Here is a 27245-nt window from a genome sequence, read left to right as displayed (position 1 = left end):
ATCAGTCGCAACTTCGAGAATCACAACTCAGCTGAACAATCTGTGACAAAGTAAGACATACATGCATGCTGTGACAGTGTAAGAAATACATGCATGCTATGACAATGGAAAGCTTGGCGATAAAATACAGTTGTCTATGATAAATAAAACAACAAGATCTAGTACCACACACAGACTTTATATGTGTTTATAGAAGGCTTCTTTCAAGGATTGCATCTCTGAATAATATTCTATGGCAATATCATCTGGGTCAGACAAGAAGCATGTTGGCATCATCAATTGCACGACTTTAATGAACGACTTAAAATATTTACAATTGTTATGCCCATGAAATCTGTCAAGTAATTGAGAAAAAATGACATTAACAGTTGGGCAAAATACGTTGATTTTGAAAGTCTTCTCTGCATCTTGAATATTCTCTTCACAATTTTATAGTAGTCAGTGGTAGTCTTATCAAATTGGTTTTTCAATCATGTGAAACGAAAAACTGGATGAATACCCCAATATCTACTACAGCAGCCTCATGTTCAAACGTTCAATTCTCCAATGTTGTAGCCTACTTCAGTCTAGATCTTCTCCAATGTTGTATCCTACTTCAGTCTAGATCTTCTCCAATGTTGTATCCTACTTCAGTCTAGATCTTCTCCAATGTTGTATCCTACTTCAATCTTCATCACAAATGGAAGTTCTCAATCAGACACAGCAGAAATAAATACCTATCACTGTTAATATTAATGGCAGGAGATGTAGAGTCAAATCCAGGGCCTAGATCTAAAGATAGATGCAACATCTGCAAAAAAATATGCACCCTGAAACAGAAAGCCATTCAATGTGACACCTGCGATGAATGGTACCATGCATCATGTCTCCATATGAATACACCTGTGTATTATGCCTTAGGCAACAAAGACGCATCATGGCACTGTGTACCGTGTGGGTTACCTCAGTTTACATCAGGACTGTTTGATGATTCCTTTGATGCGGACACTTCTAACCCATACAACATCCTAAACACCATCCCGAACCAAACTCACCAACCACTAGCCAGATCCACTCCTGTTAAACCTAAATCTACTAAAATTAATACAACAGCCTCACTAAACAAACCTACTAAAGAAGTAATACCAAAATACCTTAAAACCTTAGTTATAAATTTTCAAAGCATTAGGAACAAAACAGCAGACTTAGAAATTTTATTAGAATGTGAGAAACCAGACATAATTGCAGGAACAGAAACTTGGCTGCATCCTGAAATTTATAATGCAGGAATTTTTAATAGTAATTATGAAATTTTTAGAAAAGATAGGGCTGATAATCATGGAGGAGTTCTTTTAGCAATAAAAAACACTCTTATAGCAGAAGAAATTACCTTACCTAACTCAAAAAATGTAGAATCAACATTTTGTAAAATTAATACCACCTCAACATCCCTAATAATAGGCAGCATTTACAGACCACCAAATTCTAGTTTAGAATACATGCAGGAACTATGTAATCAGATTACTACACTTAAAGAGACAAATAAAAATGCAGTTTTTTGGATTATGGGTGATTTCAACCTACCTGATATAAATTGGAAAACACTAACCATAGATAAACACCAAAACCTTAAGGACATAAATGAGCTTTTCATAGAAACTTTACACAACCTAAGTTTAGATCAAATCATTAAAAAGCCAACTAGATTAAACAACACATTAGATCTCTTCTTAACCAACAGACCTGGATTAGTAGTTGATTATGAAATTATCCCTGGTCTATCAGACCATGAGATCATAAAAATACACAGTCAGATAAAAGCAGTAGCCAATGCAAAACCCAAAAGAAAAATCTTACTCTGGAATAAATGTAACCTAACACAACTACACCAAGCTGCACTAAACTTTCAACAAACATTCTTATTAGAAAAAGACATTAACCAACCAGTCGATGACCTCTGGAATTTCATTAAAAACCATCTTAAAAGCATAATAGAAAATCATATACCAACTAAATACATATCAAACAAAATAAATAAATGCTGGTTTAATAATAGACTAAAGAAGCTTTGTAAACAGAAGGAAAACCTCTATAGAAAATTTAAAGAAACTAATGCAGAAAGAGTTTACAAAAAGTATATAAAAATTAAACACTTAACCCAAAAAGTAAGCAGACAGCTGCAGAGTGAATACATAAACAATGTAATATCTAAAGATAACAACAAAAACCTATGGTCATACATTAAGTCTAAGAAAATGGAAACAACAGGCGTAGCGCCATTAAAAGATGAACATAACATAATACATAATGATAATGAAACTAAAGCAAACATTCTAAACAAATACTTTGCATCAGCATTCTCAGCCCCAGGAGACAAAGACATATTACTGAATTTGAACCAAGTAGACAACATAGAAGATATAGTAGTACAAGAAAATGGAATTCAAAAACTATTAGCCAACACCAAACCAAATAAAGCTTCTGGACCTGATGGTATTCCAGCTAGATTACTCAAAGAACTAAGTAATGAGCTAGCCCCAGTGTTCAAAATACTCTTTCAGGCTTCACTTAACCAGGGCAGAGTACCAAAGGACTGGAAAGAAGCTAATGTCACCCCCCTATTTAAAAAAGGAGAAAAATCTGACCCAGGGAACTACAGACCAGTATCACTTACCAGCATCACATGTAAAATCCTAGAACACATAATATGTAGCAACATCATAAACCACTTAGACAAACATAATGTCCTCACACCATACCAACATGGCTTTAGGAAATATAGATCATGTGAAACACAACTAATAGGACTAATTGATGATTTTTCAAAAGGTTTAGATAATAGTGAACAAATAGATGCTATCTTACTAGATTTTTCTAAGGCTTTTGACAAAGTTCACCACCATAGTTTGCTTAAAAAATTAAAATATTTCGGCATTAATGGTCCACTGCATCAGTGGATTAAAGACTTTCTGATAGGGAGAGAACAAACTGTAATAATAAATGGCTCTAAATCAACACCGATAACAGTAAACTCAGGTGTACCTCAAGGTACAGTCTTGGGTCCACTACTATTTTTAATTTACATAAATGATTTACCAAATTGCATTAGTTCAGGAACAAAAGTCAGATTATTTGCAGACGATTGCATAATATATAGAACAATAAAAACAACACAAGACACAGATATTTTACAAAGAGAATTAGATGAATTACAGAAATGGGAATCAAATTGGAGCATGTCTTTCCACCCAGAAAAATGTCAGTTGTTAAGAGTAACAAAAAAACTAAAACAAATTAATTCCACTTATCTTATTCATGGCAAACCAGTATCACAGACTAAAAACGCAAAATACCTAGGTGTTATAATAAATGAAAAACTATCATGGAATCCACATATTGATGAAACTACAAAAAAAATCAAACAAAGCATTAGGATTTATTAAAAGAAATTTCTATAAATCAAATAAGAACATAAAACTAAAATGTTACTTAACCTTGGTTAGGCCAATAATAGAATATGCATCCTCCGTTTGGGACCCCTCAACTCAAGAAAACATTAAGAAACTGGAACAGACACAAAATAGAGCAGTGAGATTCATAACAAACGAATATTCACATTTGACTAGAGTAACACCTTTAGTAAAATCACTAAATTTAGAAAGCCTTCAGGACAGAAGGCTCAAAAGTAAAGTAGCAATCATACATAAAACACTGAACCATAATCTTCAAATACAAAAACAAAATTTAATAAAATACTCTGAAAGACACAAAGATAAAGGCACATTCCTCGTCCCATATGCTAGGACAAATTTGTACAAATACTCCTTCTTCCCTAGTGCTATTAGAGCATGGAATGGGTTGCCTGAGCTAGCCAGGAAAACCAGTGACTTGGCAGAATTTAAGTCATTGGTTAATATGCATGACTAAATGCATGACGCGTAGGACGTAATCATCTTCTTTTTTGAAGTAACGTCTGTATTATATAAGATAAGAAGATAAGATCTTCTCCAATGTTGTATCCTACTTCAGTCTAGATCTTCTCCAATGTTGTATCCTACTTCACTCTAGTTCTTCTCCAATGTTGTAGCCTACTTCAGTCTAGATCTTCTCCAATGTTGTATCCTACTTCAGTCTAGATCTTCTCCAATGTTGTAGCCTACTTCAGTCTAGATCTTCTCCAATGTTGTAGCCTACTTCAGTGTCTAGATCTTCTCCAATGTTGTAGCCTACTTCAGTCTAGATCTTCTCCAGTTAATTGACAGCTTTGCGTACATTTTGATACTCACGTTGCAACATTTTGTTAAACAACGTTGATTGTGTACAGAACAATAGTATCAAAAGTTTATAATTTTTCTTTAAGTGCTGCAGCTTCCAGGTATTCTTTTTCCCTTTGAGGAACAGAAAAAATATTGTGTAAGCGTCTCTGGTACATCAAAATGTCTGTATCTCATTGCAGTTAGGGCATTATTCCTTGATGACCACCTTGTAGGGAACAATTATTTAACTGTCTTATAAACTATGCTCTCCCTATTGGATTCGAGAAGCGCCCATCTTGATATGCTGTGAGTAAAAACATATGCACATTTTATGCAAAGTCATGGAAATCTGCAACTTCTTGACAAATATAAGTTGTGGTTAGCACGGTGAACATAATGCCCAAGAGGCTACTTTTGATGAAGCAATGCCTGGGGGCCATCTACTATCCACTCATATTGAAATTACCATCATAGCTTTGGCCTCGCAGCTTGAGATATCTCGTTTTGAATCTGTGGGACTTTGCTTTTCTGTCAGATATCTCAATATTCATTTCAATTTAAATTGAAGATTTTATATTATTATGATGTGTGTATGAACTATGATGCAAGTTTCAACCAATTACGATTGGTCAATCTCCCAATGCAACTAAATATGATATGCATGTTGATCGAATATTACAGAAGTTGCTATGTACTTTGAAGCACTTACACAATTATAGAAAATCTCTTCCTTTTTTTAATGCAGAAAGACAGAAAAGAAGAAAGAAACGGATTGAGCTTTGAGAAAAATTAATAATTTGCAACTGAGTCGAAATTTTGTATTCGTGTCAATCTGGTCAAATTTCCATTGCTCGAGATACCTAACCCAATAGTTAATTAGCTAATTTTTAAAAATTGATTCTTGTGTTGTCAGACAAAAGAAATAATTGTGCAAAATTTCAGCTTGATCCGAGATTGGGTGTCGGAGAAATAACGTGTATAAACTTTTTTACCAGATAGACAGAGTGAGTTGATATCAGCTTTGTCAAAATGATGCAAGCTGGCAACAATAGACACAACCAACGAATGATTACGGTTAGCCACCACTACAATAAACCTGATAAAATTAAGCAGATCTTTACATCAAAGCAGTCTATGCCCCTGGTATACAAACTCTAGTACAGTTCAACGTTTTGAAGTTAATGTTTGGTATACGGATATTTTGGGAAGTCTTATAAGGTTATATTTTTAATCGCCTTTACGAAAGTGCAATTATGTATTTCAGTCTGGAGTCATCCCCAAGGGCTCATGTGGGCCCCAACTGGTGATGAGTCATGGGCCCAAACGCAATAAACCCCTTTGCGCCATGATTGGTACGTCACAGACTGTGGGCCCCCTAAGGGTCGTGGGCCCAGGTTCATTGATCCCCTTCGCGCCATGGATGCTACGCCACTGTTCAATAGCTATTGTGCCAAACAACTTACTAGGAGAAAAAATGCTGTCTTTAGTCTTTGGTATAAGAATAAAGTGTCCGATAAGAGCTACAGTGATATATGACTTTCCGACTTTCTAATGAAAAAAAAATACAGCTTCGTTTTTAACTTTTCAACTAAAACTACTTTTCAACTAAAACTACTTTTCAACTAAAACACCGATTTTCTCACGGCCACCCGATGTATATATGCACAGTATTTTTTAAGGGGATGGGGAATAAATACGTAAAGTCCAACTTTCTGGATGCTTATTGGCCGAAAAAACTGTATAGAACATAAATTGGTAAAATAGGCCTAAGAGCTATGTCACAGTACAAAACAAGGAATTAGCGATTTAAAATTTTTATTTGTTTTGCCAAAAAGCACAAGTGCTACAAAAGCAGTCAAAATTACAAATAATAAAAATATACAAATAAACCCTCTTACACACCTTGGTTCCTTTTTTTTTTCTATGGCAAACTAAAGTAACAGCATATTTACTGTATTATATTAGAAGTAGGCCTACTGAATGACTCTAATATTTACGAAATAAACAATTAGCGATTTAAAATTTTTTATTTGTTTTGCCAAAAAGCACAAGTGCTACAAAAGCAGTCAAAATTACAAATAATAGAAATATACAAATAAACCCTCTTACACACCTTGGTTCCTTTTTTTTTCTATGGCAAACTAAAGTAACAGCATATTTACTGTATTATATTAGAAGTAGGCCTACTGAATGACTCTAATATTTACGAAATAAACAATTTCAATTGGTTGCTTCCTCGTAAGCGTTTCTTATTTTATGCCAAGGTGAACTGTTAAACATTGATAGCCGCTTAAATTAGAATCGACAGGCCATACGATGCTGTCTTTACCGAAACTGAACAGTGTACTGAAACAAAACATCTCGTGTTCTTATATGGTAGTTGGTAGTTGCCAGGAAAGGCTTCCAAAATATTGAGAAACAAATCTTAGTTTATGAGAACTGGTCTGGTTTTCGAACCTAGACTTTATCGAATACATTTAATTTAGATCTATGATCTTCCAGTCTCCTTCTTTAAAAAATCAGTTCTTCATTACATAAAGCATTAAATATCCACACTCTAACCATAAAGGATGAATGATCACAAAAGCTTGCGTACATGGAAAAAAAAAGGGGGGGGGGGGTAAAATCAAAACTTCCTAGTTAGCCCATAGAATTTGCATGGTGACTGTATAATTGCTTTAGTTTAATATTGAAGAGGCTTTTTTTTAATCCTCAAAACCCGCTTTAGGAGGAGGGGTTAAACTTAAAAACCTCTGGAGAGTTTTTTAACTTAAAGCCCTTTGGAGGGGTTTTTAAACTCAAAACTCTCCTTGCGGTTACGCTCATAGAATCTGGTGACTTTAGTTTGCTTTAAACTTAAATTGAAATGTTTTTTTTTAAACTAAAAAAAAACTCGGGAGGCTGTTTTTACACTCAAAACACATATTGGCTACGCTCTTGGAATTTGGGGACTGTCATTTGCATTATTTTTGTTTATAGAAGAGTTTTTAACCTCAAAACTTCCTGGAGCGGATTTTAAGCTTTACCCCCCCCCCCCAACCTGGCTGAAGAAAGAAAAAAAAACAACAAGAAAACCATTCACAGAATTCATTTCACTTCGAAATTTCATTTCGATGGTTGGGGGGGGGGGGTAACACCGCCCACCATGCACCCTCCGGTTACGCCCATGCTTGCATATTAACATTAGAAGGAGGTGTTTTCAGTTGTACAAATATATTTTATTGCGTTGAAACTAGTTTGTCGTTTTAAGTTATCAAAAGATTGGGAAAATAAATTTTGTTTATATTTAAGCATCTAGATCTAGAATTAAATACTGTACATTTTAATTTAGTTTCCATTTATAGAAATAGTCTGGACCTGATTATTAATCATAACGTTGGGAAGATTGTAAAAGTGAAAAATTTGTTAATTTAAATGGGTCTATGACAACGACCTGTTTTGTTTTTTCATTGACCCGGAAGTCTTACTGCTATAAAGAAAAAAAGATGTGAAAGACTAAACATTGGCTATTAATATATTAGAATATATATAATATAGATAAAATAAAAACAACAAATATTCCTTGAAATTCTGACTATTGAATATTTTAAACAAAATAATACAAGTGATCAATATTTTTTATAATAAAATTAACATTCTTCAAGATTTGATAATCAGCAGCAACATTAAAATTTGGTTTAAAAAAATGGCGAAAGGAATAATGTTTCACCGGTTTAGTGATACTTCACGGATTAATTACGTTTTATAAATATTTCTTTTGGATTATCTTGCATAATCGTATAGCGTCAAAGGGCATGGCTGAAAGGTTTGTGAAATTAGAAAAAAAATAATTTCAATATTAACCTTGTAGTAGATCTATGTACTGTAGTATACTCAGTCAGTATACTGTCTTACTACAGTCTAGTACTGTCACTGTCAGTACTTGACAGTACTGATCTGACACTTTTACTTTACTCTTAGTCTTACACTTATACACAGTTAGTTGAGTTAGTGAGTTAGTGTTACACTACACTGACTACAGCCTAGCTAGGCTAGGTCACTAGTGACTAGAAGTAGAATAGTCCTAGATTCTAGATCTAGCTGATTCTAGCTAGACTCTAACTCTATGATTCTATGATTACTTATTTACTATGAAGTGAGTGAGACTATGTGAGTATGTCTATGAGAGTAATGAGACTATGACTGTAACAGTGACAATGTCTTTATATAGTTCTACTTCTATACTATTACTATTTACTAGTCTAATCTTAATCTAGAAGTATTAATAGTATTTTAATTATAATCTAGATCTATTCTATAGACCACTATAGTATAACTTATAAGTATAGTCAGTATTAGTATAGAGTATAGATATAATCTAGATATAGAATAGAGATCTAGTGATCTAGATTAATATTCTAGATCTAACAATCTAACTAAAGTCTAGTAAAGTTTACTTAAAGTAGTCTAAAGTAAAAGTGTTACTAAAAATAAAGTGTCAAAGGTATTATTAAAATAATTATTAATATTAATAATAAAATTATACTGATACAGATCTAGTGATACCGATACTAGTCACTCACTAGTAAACTTGTATTATTATATATAAATAAACTATAAAGTATACATATATTTGATATATATATATTCAATCATAATTCATATTATTTACTTAATTATAGACTTATATTTATAACTTATAGTTATACTTATAAAGATAGATCTAGCTGCTTTTTTTTTATCTAGCAGAATCTAGATATAGATATATAGATATATATCCTAGACACAAGATATCTAGAATCTAGATCAAGTAGACTAAGTAAAGATTATATTCTGGATTCTAGATTTAGTCATTCTAGATTTGAGTCTAGATAGATCTAGTGTATAATATAATATAATGTATAGTATTTTAGCTAGATCTCTATTTCTAGATTAGAATATTATATATTTAAAATTTATTTTCTGTACTGTTGAACAATTGCCTTCAATAACAGAGTTCATAATTAAACATACATGCTGCACGAAGATGTGAAACTATATATATGTTAATATGCTTGTTTTTTTTGTTATCTACAAGATGCATTTGGATTTAATATTGATGTAATAATAAATGTGAAAAAAATGTATCAAAATTCAAGTAATTAAGGTTTTTAATAAACAATTTGTAGAGATCTTTTATATAAGAACCAAAAACTGAAATGCTCATTAGACCAACACTGGAATACTATCTTTTGGCAGTATAATAAGTTAACAACAGTACTATTGGTCAATTCACTAAATTTAGATTAAAAAGTAACAGTAATATATATGTATATATATATGTATTTTATAAACATTTTTGTCTAATTCAATAGTTAATAACATCTGTAATTTGTAAGATTAAAGGAAGAGGAAATAAAAACAATATATATATATATTATATATATATATATACATTATTAACAAAGAGTAAAATTAAGAATTAAATTTGGATTGCAAGTAGAACAAAAATTGATGTATATATGGAAAAATTGAACCTAGTGGTCATTTATAGTCTGTAGTTTAACTGATTTATAAAATTGATAATAGTGATGAGCACTCTCATGTTTTTTTTTGTAAGAAAAAAACAACAACAAAGCAGTAGAAGAATTTTTAAAATATTACATATGTCAGCTTTATAAAAACGCACTGGGATGAAACTTTGAACATTTTGATTGTGAAAGATGCTTAGTTGTTCTAGGTGCAAGGTTAAATTGTCCAGTCCAGTTAGGACAATTAGTGATGAGTGGTCAGTCTGTCAGTCAGGCCCTTGTAAATATATATTATATAAGGAAGTTTACAAATTATAAAAATATAGAAGATATATAAAAGATAGAATTACATTTCACGTTACAACAAGCTCATATAATAAGAATTCCTGTTATCCATGTGTCTTTTTCAATCATAGATTTGGTGCTTGAGTTGACCAGCAAAAGTAATAATTTAGTACAATTAGAGTTTTTGACAGGAATGACTACATCAACACATGGCAATGTTATGTTAAAATTTATTCCTCCACAGGTGCTTTATATATCTAGGAGAGATCTGTTTCTCATATCATAAAAATGTTTGAATTTGGTTTATTTGACCACTTAAAAAAATATCATAAAAAAACATTTACATTGTTTAAAAATTCTTGCTGAGTTCATGTTAATAGGCCTGATACATTAGATGATCTACTTTTGATTTTCTTAATAAATTCACTATCAAATGAGGCGAGCAATGGTTGTAACCTAAATGTGGGATTGATTGCTGTTGACATTATTTAGACAGGCCACATTTATTTGTCAAGCATTCAATGAGTGATGATACAATTTCCTATATATATTATACCAGCCTATATGTTGGCCTAGAAACAGGTGAACTTAACTTCCTTTGCTTAATGGGCTAGGTTTCAAATAGGAATTTGTCCTTTTTTCCCTTTAGTATCATATGAACAATTAAGTAGTCTAAGTCTTCTGTTTTATAAGAAGATTACTTAGCTGGTTGATTATTTCATCTTAAGCTTTTATCCTCATCTCATTGTACACCTTCAGTTTCAATCCCTTATGTCTCTTCAAGTGTTGATGAGGTCTCTTGGCCTCTCTTTTTTCATTCTTATGTATTCCATTCCGTCATAAAATTGTTAATAAGCTGTCTAAATGTAACTAAAAATGAATTAAGATTGTCAATACTTTTATGTTCATGAAGAATCTTTGATTGTTGTTGTGTTCTGATCCAGGTATACAATCATCATTCAATATGTCTTGTATTGAAACATTATTTTTTTATAATGTTGCATATAGTTAAAATTTGTAGTCAGACATTGTTTAGTGTTTTATTAGGCCATGCGATAGTCACATGTTTCAGAGGTGAGCAGATCTATAATCTAGTAGTACATCCACAAAAGCAATAGGTTTGTTGATGGTACGAAAAACTGTCAAGAGGCCCTTGTGAAAAGCTGGTTAGACAGGTTTCTTGATACACTGCCACGAGTTGCTTCTGGTTTTGTTGTGCGTATTGTCTAAAAACATCCTATCACACATTCATAGGTGCAGTGAAGTGAAAAAAAAGTTGGTTGTTTTGAGCATGCTAGAGCCTTTCACAGGTTGTAGTAACAGGGGTGTAAGTGGAAAATGTAATTACTTTTTCTGAGTAGACCTACTTCATCTACGGACTTACAGAGCTACATTAAGTTGTTGTTAAAATAGTTTGTTCAAATATTCACCTTTAGTTTCTGAACTCTTCCAACATTTCATATGAGATGGAGTTTTTAATAATCCCCCCATTTAAAGCAAAAGCATTTATTATTATGCTAAAAGTGTGAGAGGTGTCATAGGTTATATTCAAACTCCATTGTCTGTGAGGCAAGATGGGTTTACCATATGGTCCAGTTTGCATTATTCACAGAGTTCTCCAAAAAGCATCTGAAGTGGTATGGTAAGTGCTGGATTAGATTAGGTCAATATCTGTGAAATAATCAATTGCCTTTATGATATATTTCATTCACCGTTTATGGAAATTCTCATACTAGTTATTTTCATGGTATTGAAAGCAAAGACCTCAGTCCAGATCTTAAGCAAAAAGCACCAAAAGATAGTAATGTAGTACAAAATTATTCTAAAACAAAATACATTTGTATAAAGTTCACCTATAAATATGTTTGTAAACATTTTTTGTTACTTAATAACAAACAAAAAATAAAAGTGTCCTTATTAGAAATGGTTTAATCGAGTGTTTCCCAAATTTTTTCCTTAACGGAACACTTTGCACATTCTGCGTATTTTAGCGCTTATTTTTTTAGAAAGGTTAATGACATAGTAGCCTACTAGTTCATTTTCCAGTATTCAGGCATCGTGGAATAGACAGTTTGGGAAATCTGTGTTGAAATACACTCCACACATAGCAGCACATGAATTGTATTTGCTCATCTTTGTATATTAATAAGACAAACCACCAAGAGGATAACTTAGCTTACAGAATAAAAACAAATTAGTTTGGTACTTTTGGCGTAGTGTTGGTGGAAAAAAAACCCAGACAACTTTGCCCTAAAAAAGAGATCTACTCTCTGAGTTTCAACTGATTCACTAAATAACTGAGAGGGAATTCCTTTTGATTACAGACGTGAGTTTGGATATTATGTAACTAGCTAGCATTACTGTAAATTATGGTAAATTAGGTGAACCAGATTGATTAGAAAAACAACAAACTACTTAGATCTTATATTTTTCCGTGTTCATCTTTTTTTTCCCCCCTTTTTTTTTTTTTTTTTTTTTTTTTTTTTGCAATTAGAAAACTATATCAGAAAAATTCAGAAATTGTAAAGGAAGACTAATAAAATACTGGTCACACATACTGTAAATGGATACATGAATAAATGCATACAAATGTATAATATATGTATATATGTTCAATGTTACAAATAAAAGATAATTGATGAATAATTTTTCAGTTCTATTTTTCTCACCATTGCTTTGCTTTCATAATTTGTTTTATTATTTGCATGTTTTTTGTTAGTTGTAAACATTTCTTTCTTTATTTCCTCATTACTTATGTATTATATTGTGTGACATTAGGCTATATAATTCATTGTTATGGAACTGGATTGTGAATATTCTTGTATGGTCAGGTTGCTGTTCTTTTTTTCTCATTCATCAGACTTAGTGAAACTTAATTAGTATTTTTTAAAGAATTGGTAGGATTAAATGATACCTTGCAATGTAATCCACCAATGCAGTGTTTCCCATACTTTTTTCCTTAAGGGAACACTTTTGCACCTTCTGAGTATGTAGATGAAAGACTTCTGCACCTTCTGAGTATGTAGGTGGAAGACTTCTGCACCTTCTGAGTATTTAGGGGGAACACATCTGAACACTTTGTTTATTTTGCTTAGAGAGATTAATGTATGTTTTGGCCTACTGGTAAATTGTTCCAGTACTTCGTGGAACACCTATTGAGGCCTCGCAGAACACCAGGGCTCCATGAACACAGTTTGGGAAACACTGCACTAGTGATACTCACAATAATGTTTAAAATGAAATTATAATAATTATTTTTTTTGTTTGACATTCACAACTCTTTTATTTTTTATTATTTTTTTTAGCCCTTCTCCAGTCCTTAAATCTAGTCTAAAAACAACAACATTTTTTATTGGGACTATTAGCTATAATTAATTTGTTTTTTAAAAGCCCTTTTTATGAAGCTTAATAGCATAGATTCAGTACTAGTATGTAGTATATACATCTGCAGCATTGACATCTTACTAATCAACTCCACACTACATTTCAACATTTTGTGAAGAGCTAACTTACCCTTTGAACTAAGGAAATAATGTGTCAGTTGTGGGCTTACAATCTCTTGTTTTCAGCAGGATGGAGTGGGTGGAAATAATAGAACCTCAATCTAAGGAACACATGTACGCTAACCTGGCCACTGGCAAATGTGTCTGGGAGCCTCCACCGGGAGTCAAAATGTGAGTACCATCATTTACTAATGCTTGCTTTTTTTGTTGTGTAAACAGCATTTAAATTTTATTTTCAATGTTTTATTTTTCAGTTATAATATTGTGTGTGTGTGTGCATGGGTGAAACAATGACGTCTATTCAAAACTATTTGTGTCTGTATCTATCACTTTTTTTTTTAAGAAATAATTTTTAGGCTGAACCGATCTTGGGCACTTCAAGCTTTAAAAGAATAAAGCTTTTAAAAAGAATTTCCATGTGTATTGACAATGATGTGTGTGTGTGAAAGGGTCTCCATTGTTACAATTTGAGGATATGACGGTGATATTTAAAATGACATGCAAACATCCTCATTAAAAAACCGCAAGTAAATCTCATTTTTTGACTCCTCCGCGACTAAATTGGTAACGTCAATGTAGTCAGGTGTCATAATGTCAGGATAACCAGAGAGTGAGTTTTCGTAGTTATTTATAACTAACTAAAAAGAAAAAAACAAACTTCTCTTTTGCGAAATAAACCACTCGAGATTAACGAAAAATTATTGAACTTTTCAGCCTTAAGACGTTTCGAAAAGATCCATTCTAATCTGAGTGATAACTACAGGCATACATTTAAGATAGACTACGTTTTGTACTATGTACTCAAGCTGCTGTCTAGGACCACCCCCATCTTTCTCCCCTACTTGTGATTACGAAGGAAAATTAAAAGTACACATTACTAATCAATTAGCAGTGGTGTTCGGCGACTAGCGCAAATAATAATTGCATTTACTTACACTATCTGGTCTTTGAGTTTCTGAATGTTGAGAACCGCTCAGAAGTTATATATATAAGATGTTTGTGTATTCAGCTTAGCTGACAAATTTTTCAGCGGACGCAATCTACTGCTAGCGATGAGTCACAAATAGGAAATATCCAATGACACTCTACTGTTTCCTGCATGCTTGTATGAATGTACTTAATGTTGTTCGAATCTTTAGGTTGGTTCGACATTTCAATTAGGCTATTCGGATTCGGAAGTGGGGGGTGGATCCGCACTTGTGTATAAGTGCTGCATAACAATGCCATAGCAGCCACTGTCTTAATTTAAAAAAAAAAAGATAGGCCTAGATAAAGATGAATTTTCGAAAGAGAAATTTTGAATGATCACTAGAGATCCTGCAGTTTTCCCCTAGTACACTAGCGCTCTTAAACACCTTTGGTATTCATTGTGGAGTCTCATTTTGCATTTTTATTATTCATTTTTAGCGGCCCCCGAAAGGGGAAAGACGATAATAGTTTTGTGTGGAATGTCTGTCCATCCGTCCGTCTGTCGTCTGTCCCATTTAGATCTCGTAAACTAGAAAAGATCTAACATCTAACTTCACATTCACTTTCAACTATCCTTTGGTCTGCTAGACCGCTGAGGTACCACACAAGATCTGTCAACCTTCTTTCTCCATTCTTCTCTGTCATTTGTCTTTGATAGAATTTCATTCTGATGTTCTTTCTGAAAATATTGAAACCTGCCTTTTTACCTGCCTGGGTGGACCATTCGGGGCCCCATTTTGAGTTTGTGTCTCCACACAAACTGTCTTAGTAACCTTGTTTTGTTGTCGCTTCACTAGCATACATAAACTCAATTTGAGACTGCGCATATTTACCTAGTGGAGTTATTAGTGGTTAAATCGATTAAAAAGAAATGCCCAAATTGCTATGTGTTACAAAACCCTAGTTCAATGTTACTACCTATATCTCACTTTGTTTCGTACATTCCATACTTTCTTTTTGTATTTCCTGGTACTTTATATCGTAATACACCGCCCCTCCCCTCCAAACGCATACATGCATGTATGTATACGTATGTCCATTGTACGCAATGATTATCTCTTGTCAGCGCGAAATCTATTTATTACCGCTGCAAACATAGTTCTACATCCGGTTTATTTCAAGGTATTCATAACAATCTATAGGTTTTGGCGGTTGTTTGGGAACTGTTGGCCTGCTACTGCATTGGCTACCGAGAAATGTGAATCATTATACTTACGCTGTAAGCGTAAACGTTTTGCATTTAATTAATAGTTTGAAGATCTCGAGTGGGTCGTTGAACTATACATTTACTAGTGCTGCTTTGGCGAACGTCATTGGTTAAAAACCTCCAATATTGGCCTTGCAGTTGGTGATTTATTTTACATTCGGTATTACTCGAACTGGAGGGGCTTTCATTCAGGTGACCATTATTTCATACATTTTGAATGCGCACCTCGGTTAAAAAAAATAGTGAAATCGGAAAAGACATACAAAATAAAATGCTTTTTTGATGCTTCTGTAATACCTTCGATATTTTAGACGACTATCCCACCTCAAATGTCACAGTACTTCAAGTTCTTAACATAGGCGGCCCACGCGTGTAATGAGTACACGGGAGTTGGTGTTAAGGGGCCATTCACGAGTGACGTCAAACGTAAAAACTGGAACGGGAAAGTGAGCTAAAAATAAACGAGACAAGTCTCTGGGTAGAGAGAGTCATTACGCAAGCAAAAGTATATTTCACAACGAAAAAGGCTGATGATATTGGGACTGTTTTTTTTTTTTGGGCTTTTGAAACCTGAGAAGAAAGCACAGAGAGTAGAAACAAAAAGAACTTTGGGTATAGAAACATTAAACCCGTGGAGTTCGTTTTATTTTAAGTTTACATAAGATATCGACTTCCTGCTCAACGTTGTCTAGGACGCACAACTGCTCAACGTAATATTGAGAAAGTAAATAGCCTTGAGATCAATTCATTATCAATCAAAACTAAAGAAGATGTTAAATGATCTTGAAACAGTATTGACTAGCTGTCTCACTTGAGCACCATTTAATTGGCATTTTTTCGTTTGTCCTCATTCAGATCACAATTACGACTTATTTATTGTTACACTTGCGCACATTTGTGAATAGTCTATTTGATGTTACTGTCACGCATGTCACAAGACGGGAAGTTTGTTGGAGAGTTAATATAAACCAGTCCCATATATGAGATGAACTATTGGAGAGTTAATATAACGAGTCCCATATATGAGATGAACTGTTGGAGAGTTAAGACAACCAGTCCCATATATGAGATGAACTGTTGGAGAGTTAATATAACCAGTTCCATATATGAGATAAACTGCGCATAATGGGATCTTCGATATAATTTCATAAGTCTTTTTGAGGTACGCAAACAAACATAGCCGGTCAAGTTAATGTCCACTTACTTAAAAACAAAAAGGTCATGTTTAGCTGATAGATTTTAGACACATAGAAACCTGTCAGGTTTGTTTATATGTTGAAGTAGGCTAAGGACAACTGAAAACAGAAATATAAGAATTTGTGTTATTTATTTAAAGAACATTGCCAATTCTATGGATCAATTAAATGGATTTTCCTGTGCGCGTAATCTGTTTTGTTAATTACTTGTGTCGGGGATTCGACGAACAGCTCTGTGCTAAGAGAATCGGTACACATTCAAGGCTTAAGGACAACAATAGAACCCCGATGGCAACGGATAGAGGGAGGAAACAGGAGGAGAGGGAAAAAGAAAAAAAAAACTGTCTAGAATAAACCTGAACTCTTAGGGGGGGTCAAGTTGTTCTTATCTGGCTGACTATCGATGGCCTACAATTTGCTCGAACTACTACTTGGAGAAGTGGATCATCGTAGCGGAGTTCTCATTATCACGAAGCATTTTTGTTTTTAGACATAATGTGGCACTGCCGGGAATGAGAGACATTTGTATCCAGAGCTATATGTTTGTTTGTTAGCCTTCCAGTGAAAAGAATTATTTATTTATGGCTGTGTATCGAGGTTTGGCCTCTTTAGTCACACAAGAAGTTGCAAAGGGAAAAGATCGTCTCTCGACGTAAAATGACACAGACTTTTGACAATTAAAGAGTAAAATTAACGGAAATATTCCCCCCCCCTTTTTTTTTAAATTTCCAATTGTAATAAGCGCAGAAGTAGACTAAGTGCTTTAATACTATGTTTCGTACTTTAGTGTAAAATCACAAACCAATCTTTCAAGTCTGTCACTTACTAAACTGAAGCAAATGATTGATATGCGGCTTATATTTCTTGCGCTTTTTGTTCACTATACATCGTGGTTAAAGCAAGTATCAAAGTAAAAGAAAAGGTCAAAAGGGGCTTGGAAAACAAACACAACAGACTTTTGAAACAGTTCTCTTTCTCGTTCAATCCGAGTTGCTCTTTAAAGTATGAATAGATCAAATGTGAAGTGTTGGATTGTACAATTATCTGAACTTTTGGTGAACTATTAGTAATCTTGACCAATGCAAGGCTGAGTGGACTGGGTGCCAGTGAAGAGAACAATAAAATGAGTTTGCAAAGCAGTGTCTCACGACGACACCTTCACTCACGATCCAATTACTTTGTGTAGTTGTGGCGGGGGAACGTGAGCTATTCATATGTGTAATCTGTAACTTACTTAAAAAAATTATCGCATGAAAAAAACTCTGTGAAGATCGAAGTGTAAATGTAACGTGGACGCCAGCATTGGAGGACATTGATTGGCTCTGAGAAGCGAGGTTGTGACAGATTTAATGAGACATGTAAGGTCGTCCTCAGTGGAGATGGAATCGATTAGACTTGTGGATATCTGTTTAGGTCTCTCCTAACTTCCGCTAAGGTTAAACGGGGCAATGGATGTGTGTTAACAGAACTCGGGGGAGACAAAGTCAGAACGTTGGAAAAAGAATGAGAGAGAGAGAGAATATGTGTTACGTATCAGTCAAATATGCAAGTGAGAACGAGGATAATGTATGCATCAGAATTATATCACAACCACAAAAACACCTCTGTCTGTCTGTCTGTCTCTCTCTCCATATATATATGTGGGATGCAAAATAAAAAATTTGAAACAAAAAGATATTGAGGGTTTTGAAGCAAACAAAAAAAAAGAGATTATGGTGTCAGAAGCAAGGATAACTAGGGTTAAGTACTAAAAGACAGTGTAAGTAGACACATTGGTTGATTTACTGGACATATGGAGCGATAAAGAGAGCAAAGTGATTACAATATAGGATAGTGTTACCATGTTGTACGGAGAAAGTGTGTTTTCAGCAAGATCGTATGAAACCCAAGAAAAAATCGATTCCACGAGGCAGGGCGACATCCCTTTGGAATGTCTCCAACTTTGTTTTGCGTCTGTAGGTGTGTGCCAAACTGAACGATTGTGTATGCGAGAGAGGGAGAGAAGAGAGAGAGAGAGGATGCTAGGGCTCGGTGTATTGCCTAGACCTATTAGCCCCTAAAAGCCATAGAGTAAATGTCGGTATTCGACCGGAAAGACAGCAAGGCTCTGCGGTGAATGCTGGGAAAATCGGTAGCTAAAATAAAAGAATGTAGCCGCATGTCATGGTAAATGTTATTTTGGGGTTATTACCGGAAGTTGACGTCCTAATTTCACGTGTGTGTGTGTTTGTGTTGGGTCGATACATTTCTATTTCGCTAGTGTGTATTATTTCAATGGCGGACACTATAGAAGTATAGATCTATGTCACTGTCTTTTGTTTAAGCTGAACCACTACAAGAGGTATTGCTTTTATACGAAACCTAGAGTTAGAGGTTCTCGTGTTTTTAGGATTTAACAACTGTTAAAAACATCTTGGAAATAGTTATAAGCTACAAACTTTTCTCTGAGATTGTATATGTGCTGTTGTTTTTTTCGTTTTAAGAATCATTTATCATTCATTGCTGTAACGTTGTAACTAGCACTCTTTGAGATCCACTATGCACTCTTTGAGATCCACTATTCTATGGAATTTTAATATAAATAGTGCTTTGCCTCTAATTTTAAAATCTCTCTTACCGCCCATTCATCTAGTTCCATTAAAAATACAACATCAGAATACTTAGTGGGCCATTGAGGTGTTTTAATATTTGATCAGATTCTCTCGAAAAGAACAACAACAAACACACATTTAATTTTTTAAAAATGTCTCGTGAATTAGTCTAGTTTGAAATAGCCGAAGTTCATGTCTCCACTATTTGAATCGAATTTATGCAGATTTATGGCTTGGTATTGTCTTTTAATTTGCACAAGCAAAGTGTTATGGGCTTATGGAGTGTATGTGTGTGTTTATGATGTAAGGTCATGAGGAAAGTATGCTAGAAAAGAGATGCAAAAATAGATTCTGTTTAGAAATTAGATGATCATTTGATTTGTGTTTCCACAGACATCTACGTTCAAATTGAAGGTGTATACATTTATAGACAAAAGTTATATCCAGACTTGTTTTAAAAGAAGCTTGCTTATGTTTAGTTCAAGTTCACTATTAAGAATGTAATTCGCCTGCATCGGTTTAGTTGTACTAGCTGTTTGGAGCTACAAACCAACGACTCAGTATTAACATTCAGATGGCTAAGATATCAACAATAGTGAAACCAGTCGGTATGCCGCTGTTAGTTCAAATAGTGTTCTTGTTCACCCGTATTCACCCCCCATATTTATGTGTAAATGTAATAGAAAAAGAAATCAACGAATGGAGAAAGCTCTACTAAATCTTATTGCTACAAAGTTGAAACTGTACTTTAATAAAAAAAAAAGCATGGTTACAATTGCTTTGGCATATTAATGTTTATGACGAGGAGTTCGTTGCTTTCGTTGGAAAGAAAGCTGCATACTTAATGCTTTTTGGGATCTTGTACACATCTCTTTTCCACCTTGCCACTCAGCTCTGTTGAAATTCATCTTCATTTTGGTCGTTCCAAGTAATTGTCAGTCAGTTGGGGGCTATGGGTCTGTTTAGAAACCAGAAGCCCTAGACAGTTTTGCCATTTCTTTCCTGCATGCTACTTTGGAAAAACTGGACTGTGTTTTTATTTATAAAATTTTTATCACACGGCGCCAGACACTAAAAGCAGGGCAGGAAATGAAGCGGAAAGGAGAGCGTCAAAAAGTAGAATTATTTGTCTCCCTGTTTTATGGAGTGTATGTGTATGTGTGTTTCCAATGATGACGTATGGGAGCATTACATTTTGGTCTTGTAGAATGATGTAATGGAGTGTCATGATTTATGTTAGGAACGGCAGACGATCCAGAGATTTGAAAGAATAAAGACGTGTTTTTTGTAGTGAGTTAGATTTGTGTTAAATGTCAGTTCATCTCATTACTATTAGATCTATGTTTCATCTCAAAGTAAATGTGTGCATATTGTAATAAAAGTTATATTAAATTGTGTTCAAAAAAGAATTTAGCTCCAGGTATTTAAAGTTGATTTCATTAAAACTATAATACGCCTACATCGTTTTAGTTGTACTAGCTTCTGGTATTATAATCCAACGTCCGATCATCAACACCCTGCTAGTGAATGTAAAACATGTTTGTGTTGGGCGTAAGGTATGTCAGGATTGAGGACCATTGTCCGAATCAATCTGCACCTATGTCTGGAATGTCACGTTAGAGATGATTAACATTCTGTATGAGGGGGTTCACTGCAAGCATAATTGAAAATGTTTTTGTACTGGAGAAATCCTGAGAAATTACAGACTTGTAGTGTCGGAGATGCGGATTATCTCATTAGCAGAGAGAGAGAGAAGGAGAGAGAGAGAACAATAGAATTGAGTGCTAGATCGAAGTGGTCTCCCTTGCAAGTATCATCGACTGTGCTCTGAGAGGGCGATGCACACATTTGTCACAGATGGCGCCCAGTAGCTAGTGAATGAAATAGTGCTGAGCTCAGCACAAAGTTATAGCACGACTCCGTGGCCCGACTTGGCCGTTGTGCCAACACAGTTCACCGGTGGATTTGATTTGGTCGTGGAGGTATTGAATTATTTGCATTACCTCCTTATAAAATTGTAACTTATTCGATTTCATTGGTGTAGATTAATATTTAGGAATGTAGTGAATCCCACTGGCACTTCTTTAAAAGGAATTAGACAAGTTGGCTTCAATTATAGAAACAAAATTGTGAAATGCTATCTCGCCCAATTTTAATCGATTACTTTTAGATCATTTATTTTTATGTTTGAAGCATTCGATTGTACCGTATATAATTGTAGCTATATACATCTAAATATATGACCATGCTAATCACTGTGGTTTTAAAGGTCCAGCTGGACTGTGATGACCTCATTTTCTCTCCCTCTCTTTTCTCTCCCTCTGCCCCCTTCTCTTTCGAAGTTAATACCATTCCGTCTCATGAACATCTTAAAATAGCGCTGACGGTGAGATTCCCTTAGCCCAATAGCAAAGACGATGTTGTGTGTGTGTGTGTTGGGGCGTCACCAGAAAGGATATAGTGACGTGCGAGTCTTGTTATCAAGGACATGACAGTGGCCTTTTTACAATTTGGCAGCAAAATATGAAGGCTATGAATGACTTTTGTTTTGAAGTGGAATCGGCCAACACCATAGAGATCTGTATAAAGAAACATACCATATCTCTACAGTCTCCTAACCACACTTGAATCCACATTCTACCAAATAGCAAGACGAGAAAGAGAAAGTGCAGTACATAATATATATTAACCCTGAAGTTTTGATGACATTTAATTAGTGTTCTATTCGTTTCAGATTAGTTTCGTTAAATACGGCAAATAAATCACCATATCGAGTTGATTAAATTGTATCACATAGGTCAATGGTTACAGATCATTGTGCTCACTTGACAGGCATTCCAACACTCAATCAGAGAGAGAGCAATCTACTTCTATGTGAGGTTGTAAACGATTATAGTCTTCGTCAATAGCATTCGTCATTATCCAATAAATGTTCTCTGAAGACATTCCTTTTCATTTGATTATAGTCTATAATGACATATTCTAGTTATTAATGCACGCCATCACTAAGATTTTTGTGACTAAATGATGTCGATTAACACGATGTAGGCCTACTGAAAATGCATTCGGTACAGCTTAATGTATGTCAGAAAGTATTGGTATGTTCCAACTATTGCCTGAGAACCGTCAGTAGCAAGAGAAATGATACTAGCCAGGGTATACTATAGCTTTTACATCAGTACATTCAGTAAGTAAGGTTTCTCCTTTTGTATCGGATCTCAAACTTTAGAAAAAAAAACAATTCTTAGCAATTGTTTTCTTGAACAAATATTGCATGAGCTCAAATTAAAGCTTTTGTTTCCTGGTTAAAGTGGGCTTTTAAAAACTGTAAAGAAAATGAAGAAGTTTGAAGTAGATCTATTTAAATCAAGTATTTTCTAAGCACTGAGCTATTGCGTTGATCTTTCTTTGTAGGCCTACTGTAGTATTAAGCTTAGTGGACTTTGTTTGTTTATGCAAGACGATGCGCATTACTTCACTTTGAGCTGGTCAAATACGTTTTTCGCCAATCGAGGAGTTTGCAAGAAATAAGTCGTTTTGCTTTGATGTTGTCTTTATGAGTTGTTACTGGGAACTTATTTTTTCCCTTTTATTTTTATGTTTAAAAAAAAAGTTTATTCCTAATCTTCTTTTTTGGTCACTAGATTTTTAAAAAATGCTCCTTAAGCTGGAAGGTGTCATTGAATAATTTCGTAGAAGACACTTACACTATTTAATATTAAACTTTTGTTGATAAGGAAGCACAAATAAATTATATTTTTTTTCACAGATGATTCCACTGACCTCTGGAGGTCCGTAAGGACCACGTTGGAAACCGCTGATCTAGACTTGTTATGACTGACTTGTTGTTTCGAATTTTTTTTTTTACCGGCGCGTCCTCATGAAGTCGGGTCAGCAGGTCGACAGTGTGACACAGCTGCTCTCATAGCTACACATATTATTGATCCCCCACTAGAGCGCTGTGTTTGTACACATCTATATGGAGACAATAACTTTCAAGTATCATATAAACAAAACCAAAAAGTCACCCCGTTTTTCGAGTTAAGCAGTGCTTAGTTTTCCATTAGAAAGAGACTTTTTGATAGTTCTTACATTGCTTAGTCATTTCCTTTTTCTTTCTTTTTTTGGTGGACCGGGGGGGGGGGGCAAACCTCTTTCTATAGATGGTCTGTTTATACATCTATAATAATTACACACTAGGTATTTGATTGTTATCACAGCTCATGTCTTTTCATTGTGTACTTTATGCTTGATAGCCTGTTGCAGTCTAGACATGACACAACCACTGCTTCATATAAACCAGGGGTTCTCAACCTGTGGGTCGCGACCCCTTTGGGGGTCGATTGACGATTTGCCAGGGGTCGCCTAAGACCATCGAAAATATGGATTGTTATTGTCAACTCTTCTATTGCTGTGTGTGTGTAAGGGGGAGGGGTCGCAGCAAAGTGAGGAATTGTAAAAAGGGGTCACCGAGCCTAAAAGGTTGAGAACCGCTATTATAAACCAAGTACATTCAGAAAGTAGAGACAGGGATTCCTGACTTGAAGTAACTTCACGTTAGCATGCTGTTTCTGATCTAGCACTAGTTAGGCTTGAACATGTGCTCCCATAGAGCTACCATTATATTTGAACCTAGAAATAACTGCTCAGATGTTTCGCCACATTCACCTTCACCTATCCCTTAGTCTTTTGGACAGTCGGGGCACCACTGAGGAACTGTTAAACGTCTTTCTCCATTCCTCTCTAATAGCCAGAAGTTTAATCCATTCATTTATAAGTCAAGCAAGTTAGTTAAGGTGCATCTCTTCTTGATAAACGTCTTTGTCCTTTAGTCAACTAGGGACTTGACGCGAGCACTTAGATCTAGAATCTATGAATCCACTATCACTCACCACTGATTATGATGGAGGCCTTTGCTAGTTCATTGCGTTATTTTTTTCCACAATGGAAATAAAAGCGAACATATAGAAACGTTCCGAAGCTATTTTCTTTAAGTTGTTATTCTGGACATTAAAAAAGAGGAAGATGTGTTTTACAATTAAATTTAATTGATAGTGTGTACCGGTACTTTTGTTTTTCTTCAGTGGCGTGACTGATTCTGTGCTTAATAGATCGTATGACTGCACGAGAGAGAGAGAGAGAGAGAGAGAGCTGGTACTGCGTTATATTGACCCCAGCCTTCCTTTCCTTTTAAAAAAAGATGTGATAAAACACCTGTTGATGCAGCCTGACACTGCCCGCATTCAATTAAACGTGTGTCGTGATGTAAACAAAGCTATGACCAGGCCAGCATTCCGCGAAGTACACGTCTCCTTGTTAGCAGGAGTTCTGCCTCTTTGGTCATAAAGGCAAGGTAGTAATGTATTCAACTGGCCGATCTAGTGGCAGCGAGCACGCACACCTTTGCATAATAGTGAACAAATACATTTAGTACAGTACACTATGTATCAAAGGGGGGAACCCTCTCCGTCTTTAGCTAGCGTTAGTTTCCACGTTTTTTATATGCACTTTGTGGTCAAGATCTCAACACTGATGTCAAGTTCAAAATAACAACAACACTCATAAACAAACATCAGAACGTTGTTTGGCATGGAGGTAGATGTACACACCAGCTTCTGTTCTACAAGTGTGGCTGCCAAACTGCGGCATGTTTGAAGATGGGGAGTTGTCTGGCATCCCAGGTTGCATTGGAGTCATTGGAATGGCGACTGGTAATTCCTTTCACCCAGATGCAGTTATGTTGTTTAATTAAGATTATTAAGTCTTGTTGACAATACTTTGTACATTTGTATATTTATTGAATGGCTTTTACAATTCTTCACAATGTTGTTCAGCCTGTAAAATAAAACTAAATACGATTGAGATTTGAAATAGTTTTAGACTTTGTAGCGCGATAATCTTCATTATGAGATTTACACAAAAACATGTCAGGTCTATAAATATTTATTTTGATTTTTTTTTTGGTATAGATCTGGTTAATATTTCAGGGGAATCGTTGGATTTCATTTAATGCACACCTTTGATTTCAAAATGTTTCTTTCCTTTTTTCCCATACACATACTGATTGTAATTTGTAAAATTACATTACAGTTTAGTTTTTTTCTGCTAATCATTGATGCGATGAGAAGCCTCGTCTCTTCCGGTTCAAATCTTCGATACCTCAGGAATTAAAAACACCAGTGGAGGGAAAAAAACAACAAATGTTTGCAGAGTTTGCATTATCATAGATCATAGTCCCAGTTGGAATCATTGGCTTGTATATTTTTTTTTCAAGCGTGAGGAACATAGAAATCAATGGATTCGTCTTCTCTATCACGAATAGGTAACTAGTGCCCGAAAGTACCAAAAAAACATGTGTATGTATTATCTAGGTCTAATTTTGATGTTGAGCCCTATGTTATTACTTCTCCCACTGAGATCTTAACCATGGAAGTAAAGAAACATTTTCCTTGTAGGATAGTTATTCAATCTGCGTGTATGTTATATCACTTGTTACAATATAGAACAGCATTTAACTTGACTCTAGTTAGAAGAGATTTTGAATTACTGAACTTTGCCGAACCCTTAGAGCAGGGGTCTTCAACCTTTTTTGGCCTACCGCCCCCTTTTCGAATTTTTTCTTTAAAAAAATCCACCAGCGCCCCCCTCTAAGAAAAACAGTTATAAAGAAGTGTAAGAAGGCAAATTTGAACAAAATATCATCTATCAATTAATTTGTATGCTGTCAATAACACTTATCCCGCTTGGGAGACGACCGCATGCCTAAGGCGATTGTTGTGAACTCCTTGGCCTATGTCTGACGAGCTTTAAGGAGGACTGAGTCACATAGGTGCCCCCCTCCCCCGTGAGCGCTATAAAGATTTATTCAGGCATTCAGGCGCCATTTCTCTCTCACTGACATAGAGGAAAGTAACTGGCAGCATTCTCTGGCAGCAGATAGCCTCTGAGAGAAACAGTTCGAGAGCTCTTACAAAAACTGCGGGACAAACATTTGATACTCAAAGAAAAGCTAGCATACAACGGCTTTGTCTGCATAAAAATTCGGGAAAATATGTAGGTCGCAGTTGGGTTTGCCTAGTTATGTGAAACAGTGGACTCAGCCGTAATCTTCGGAATTAAAGGCAATAACAGCCAATATTATCATTATGCAAAAATTTTGTCAAATAATTTGCAGTGATTACACACAAAAATTAATTGTAAAGACTTTCTGTCAAATCCTAAGAAAAGTCTCCGTTTAAATTTTTGAATATTAGGGCCTACTGTTTTTAGGTTTAATTGTAAATTTAGTTTTATATTTTAATATAAATATTATTATAGCAGAATTCACTACAAAATGAAATTAAGCTAATGGGAACCTTGTGTCCCCTGCGGTCTGACAATATTAGAAATTTCCAGCTTAAATTCAGCCAAAGCAAGGCGAAGGTCTCCTCTAGTGGCTACATCCAGTCTATTTCTTTGCTTATTCATTAACTTTGTTATGCACTGAATCTAGGTTAACAATGTATGTTTACTGAAAAGCTAAAACATAATTCCAATTTCGACCACAGTTTCGGAATTTTACTGAAACATTTCAATGCAGCCACATCTCTGTTGTGCCTCCAGGGACGTAGCTAGGAATATCCATCGTTTGGGGGCCAGGGGGCTTGATATCTTTGGGGGCCGTTGCATTTTGGCGTAATATTTAATTTAATTAATTAAAAAAGCACTAATTTGGGCCCCTCCCTTAAATGGGGGCCCGGGGGATTTTCAATTTTCCCTCACCACCACCCT

At 34.9% G+C, this 27245-nt stretch overlaps 1 protein-coding gene across 3 annotated transcripts in view; it reads left to right on the top strand.

Annotated features, from left to right (window-relative positions):
* Window positions 1–7895: 7895 nt before the first annotated feature.
* The window catches only part of LOC106079292 (serine-rich adhesin for platelets-like), a 133715-nt gene continuing 114365 nt past the window's right edge, over window positions 7896–27245 (top strand). Inside the window, exons 1-2 of one of the 3 annotated variants that reach the window (XM_056043373.1) lie at window positions 7896–8040; window positions 13579–13683. In XM_056043373.1, coding sequence (XP_055899348.1) covers window positions 8030–8040; window positions 13579–13683 — 116 coding nt within the window. In that variant the 5' untranslated portion in view covers window positions 7896–8029. Of the gene's footprint in view, window positions 8041–11073; window positions 11652–13578; window positions 13684–27245 lie in introns of those variants that run through there. The other 2 variants (XM_056043374.1, XM_056043372.1) reach the window with 2 other exon arrangements.

The sequence above is a fragment of the Biomphalaria glabrata genome, chromosome 10 (assembly GCF_947242115.1).
Source record: "Biomphalaria glabrata chromosome 10, xgBioGlab47.1, whole genome shotgun sequence".
Lineage (NCBI taxonomy): Eukaryota > Metazoa > Mollusca > Gastropoda > Planorbidae > Biomphalaria > Biomphalaria glabrata.
The sequence above is the reverse complement of the archived record's forward strand: the minus strand, read 5'-3'. Positions and strand labels throughout refer to the sequence as shown.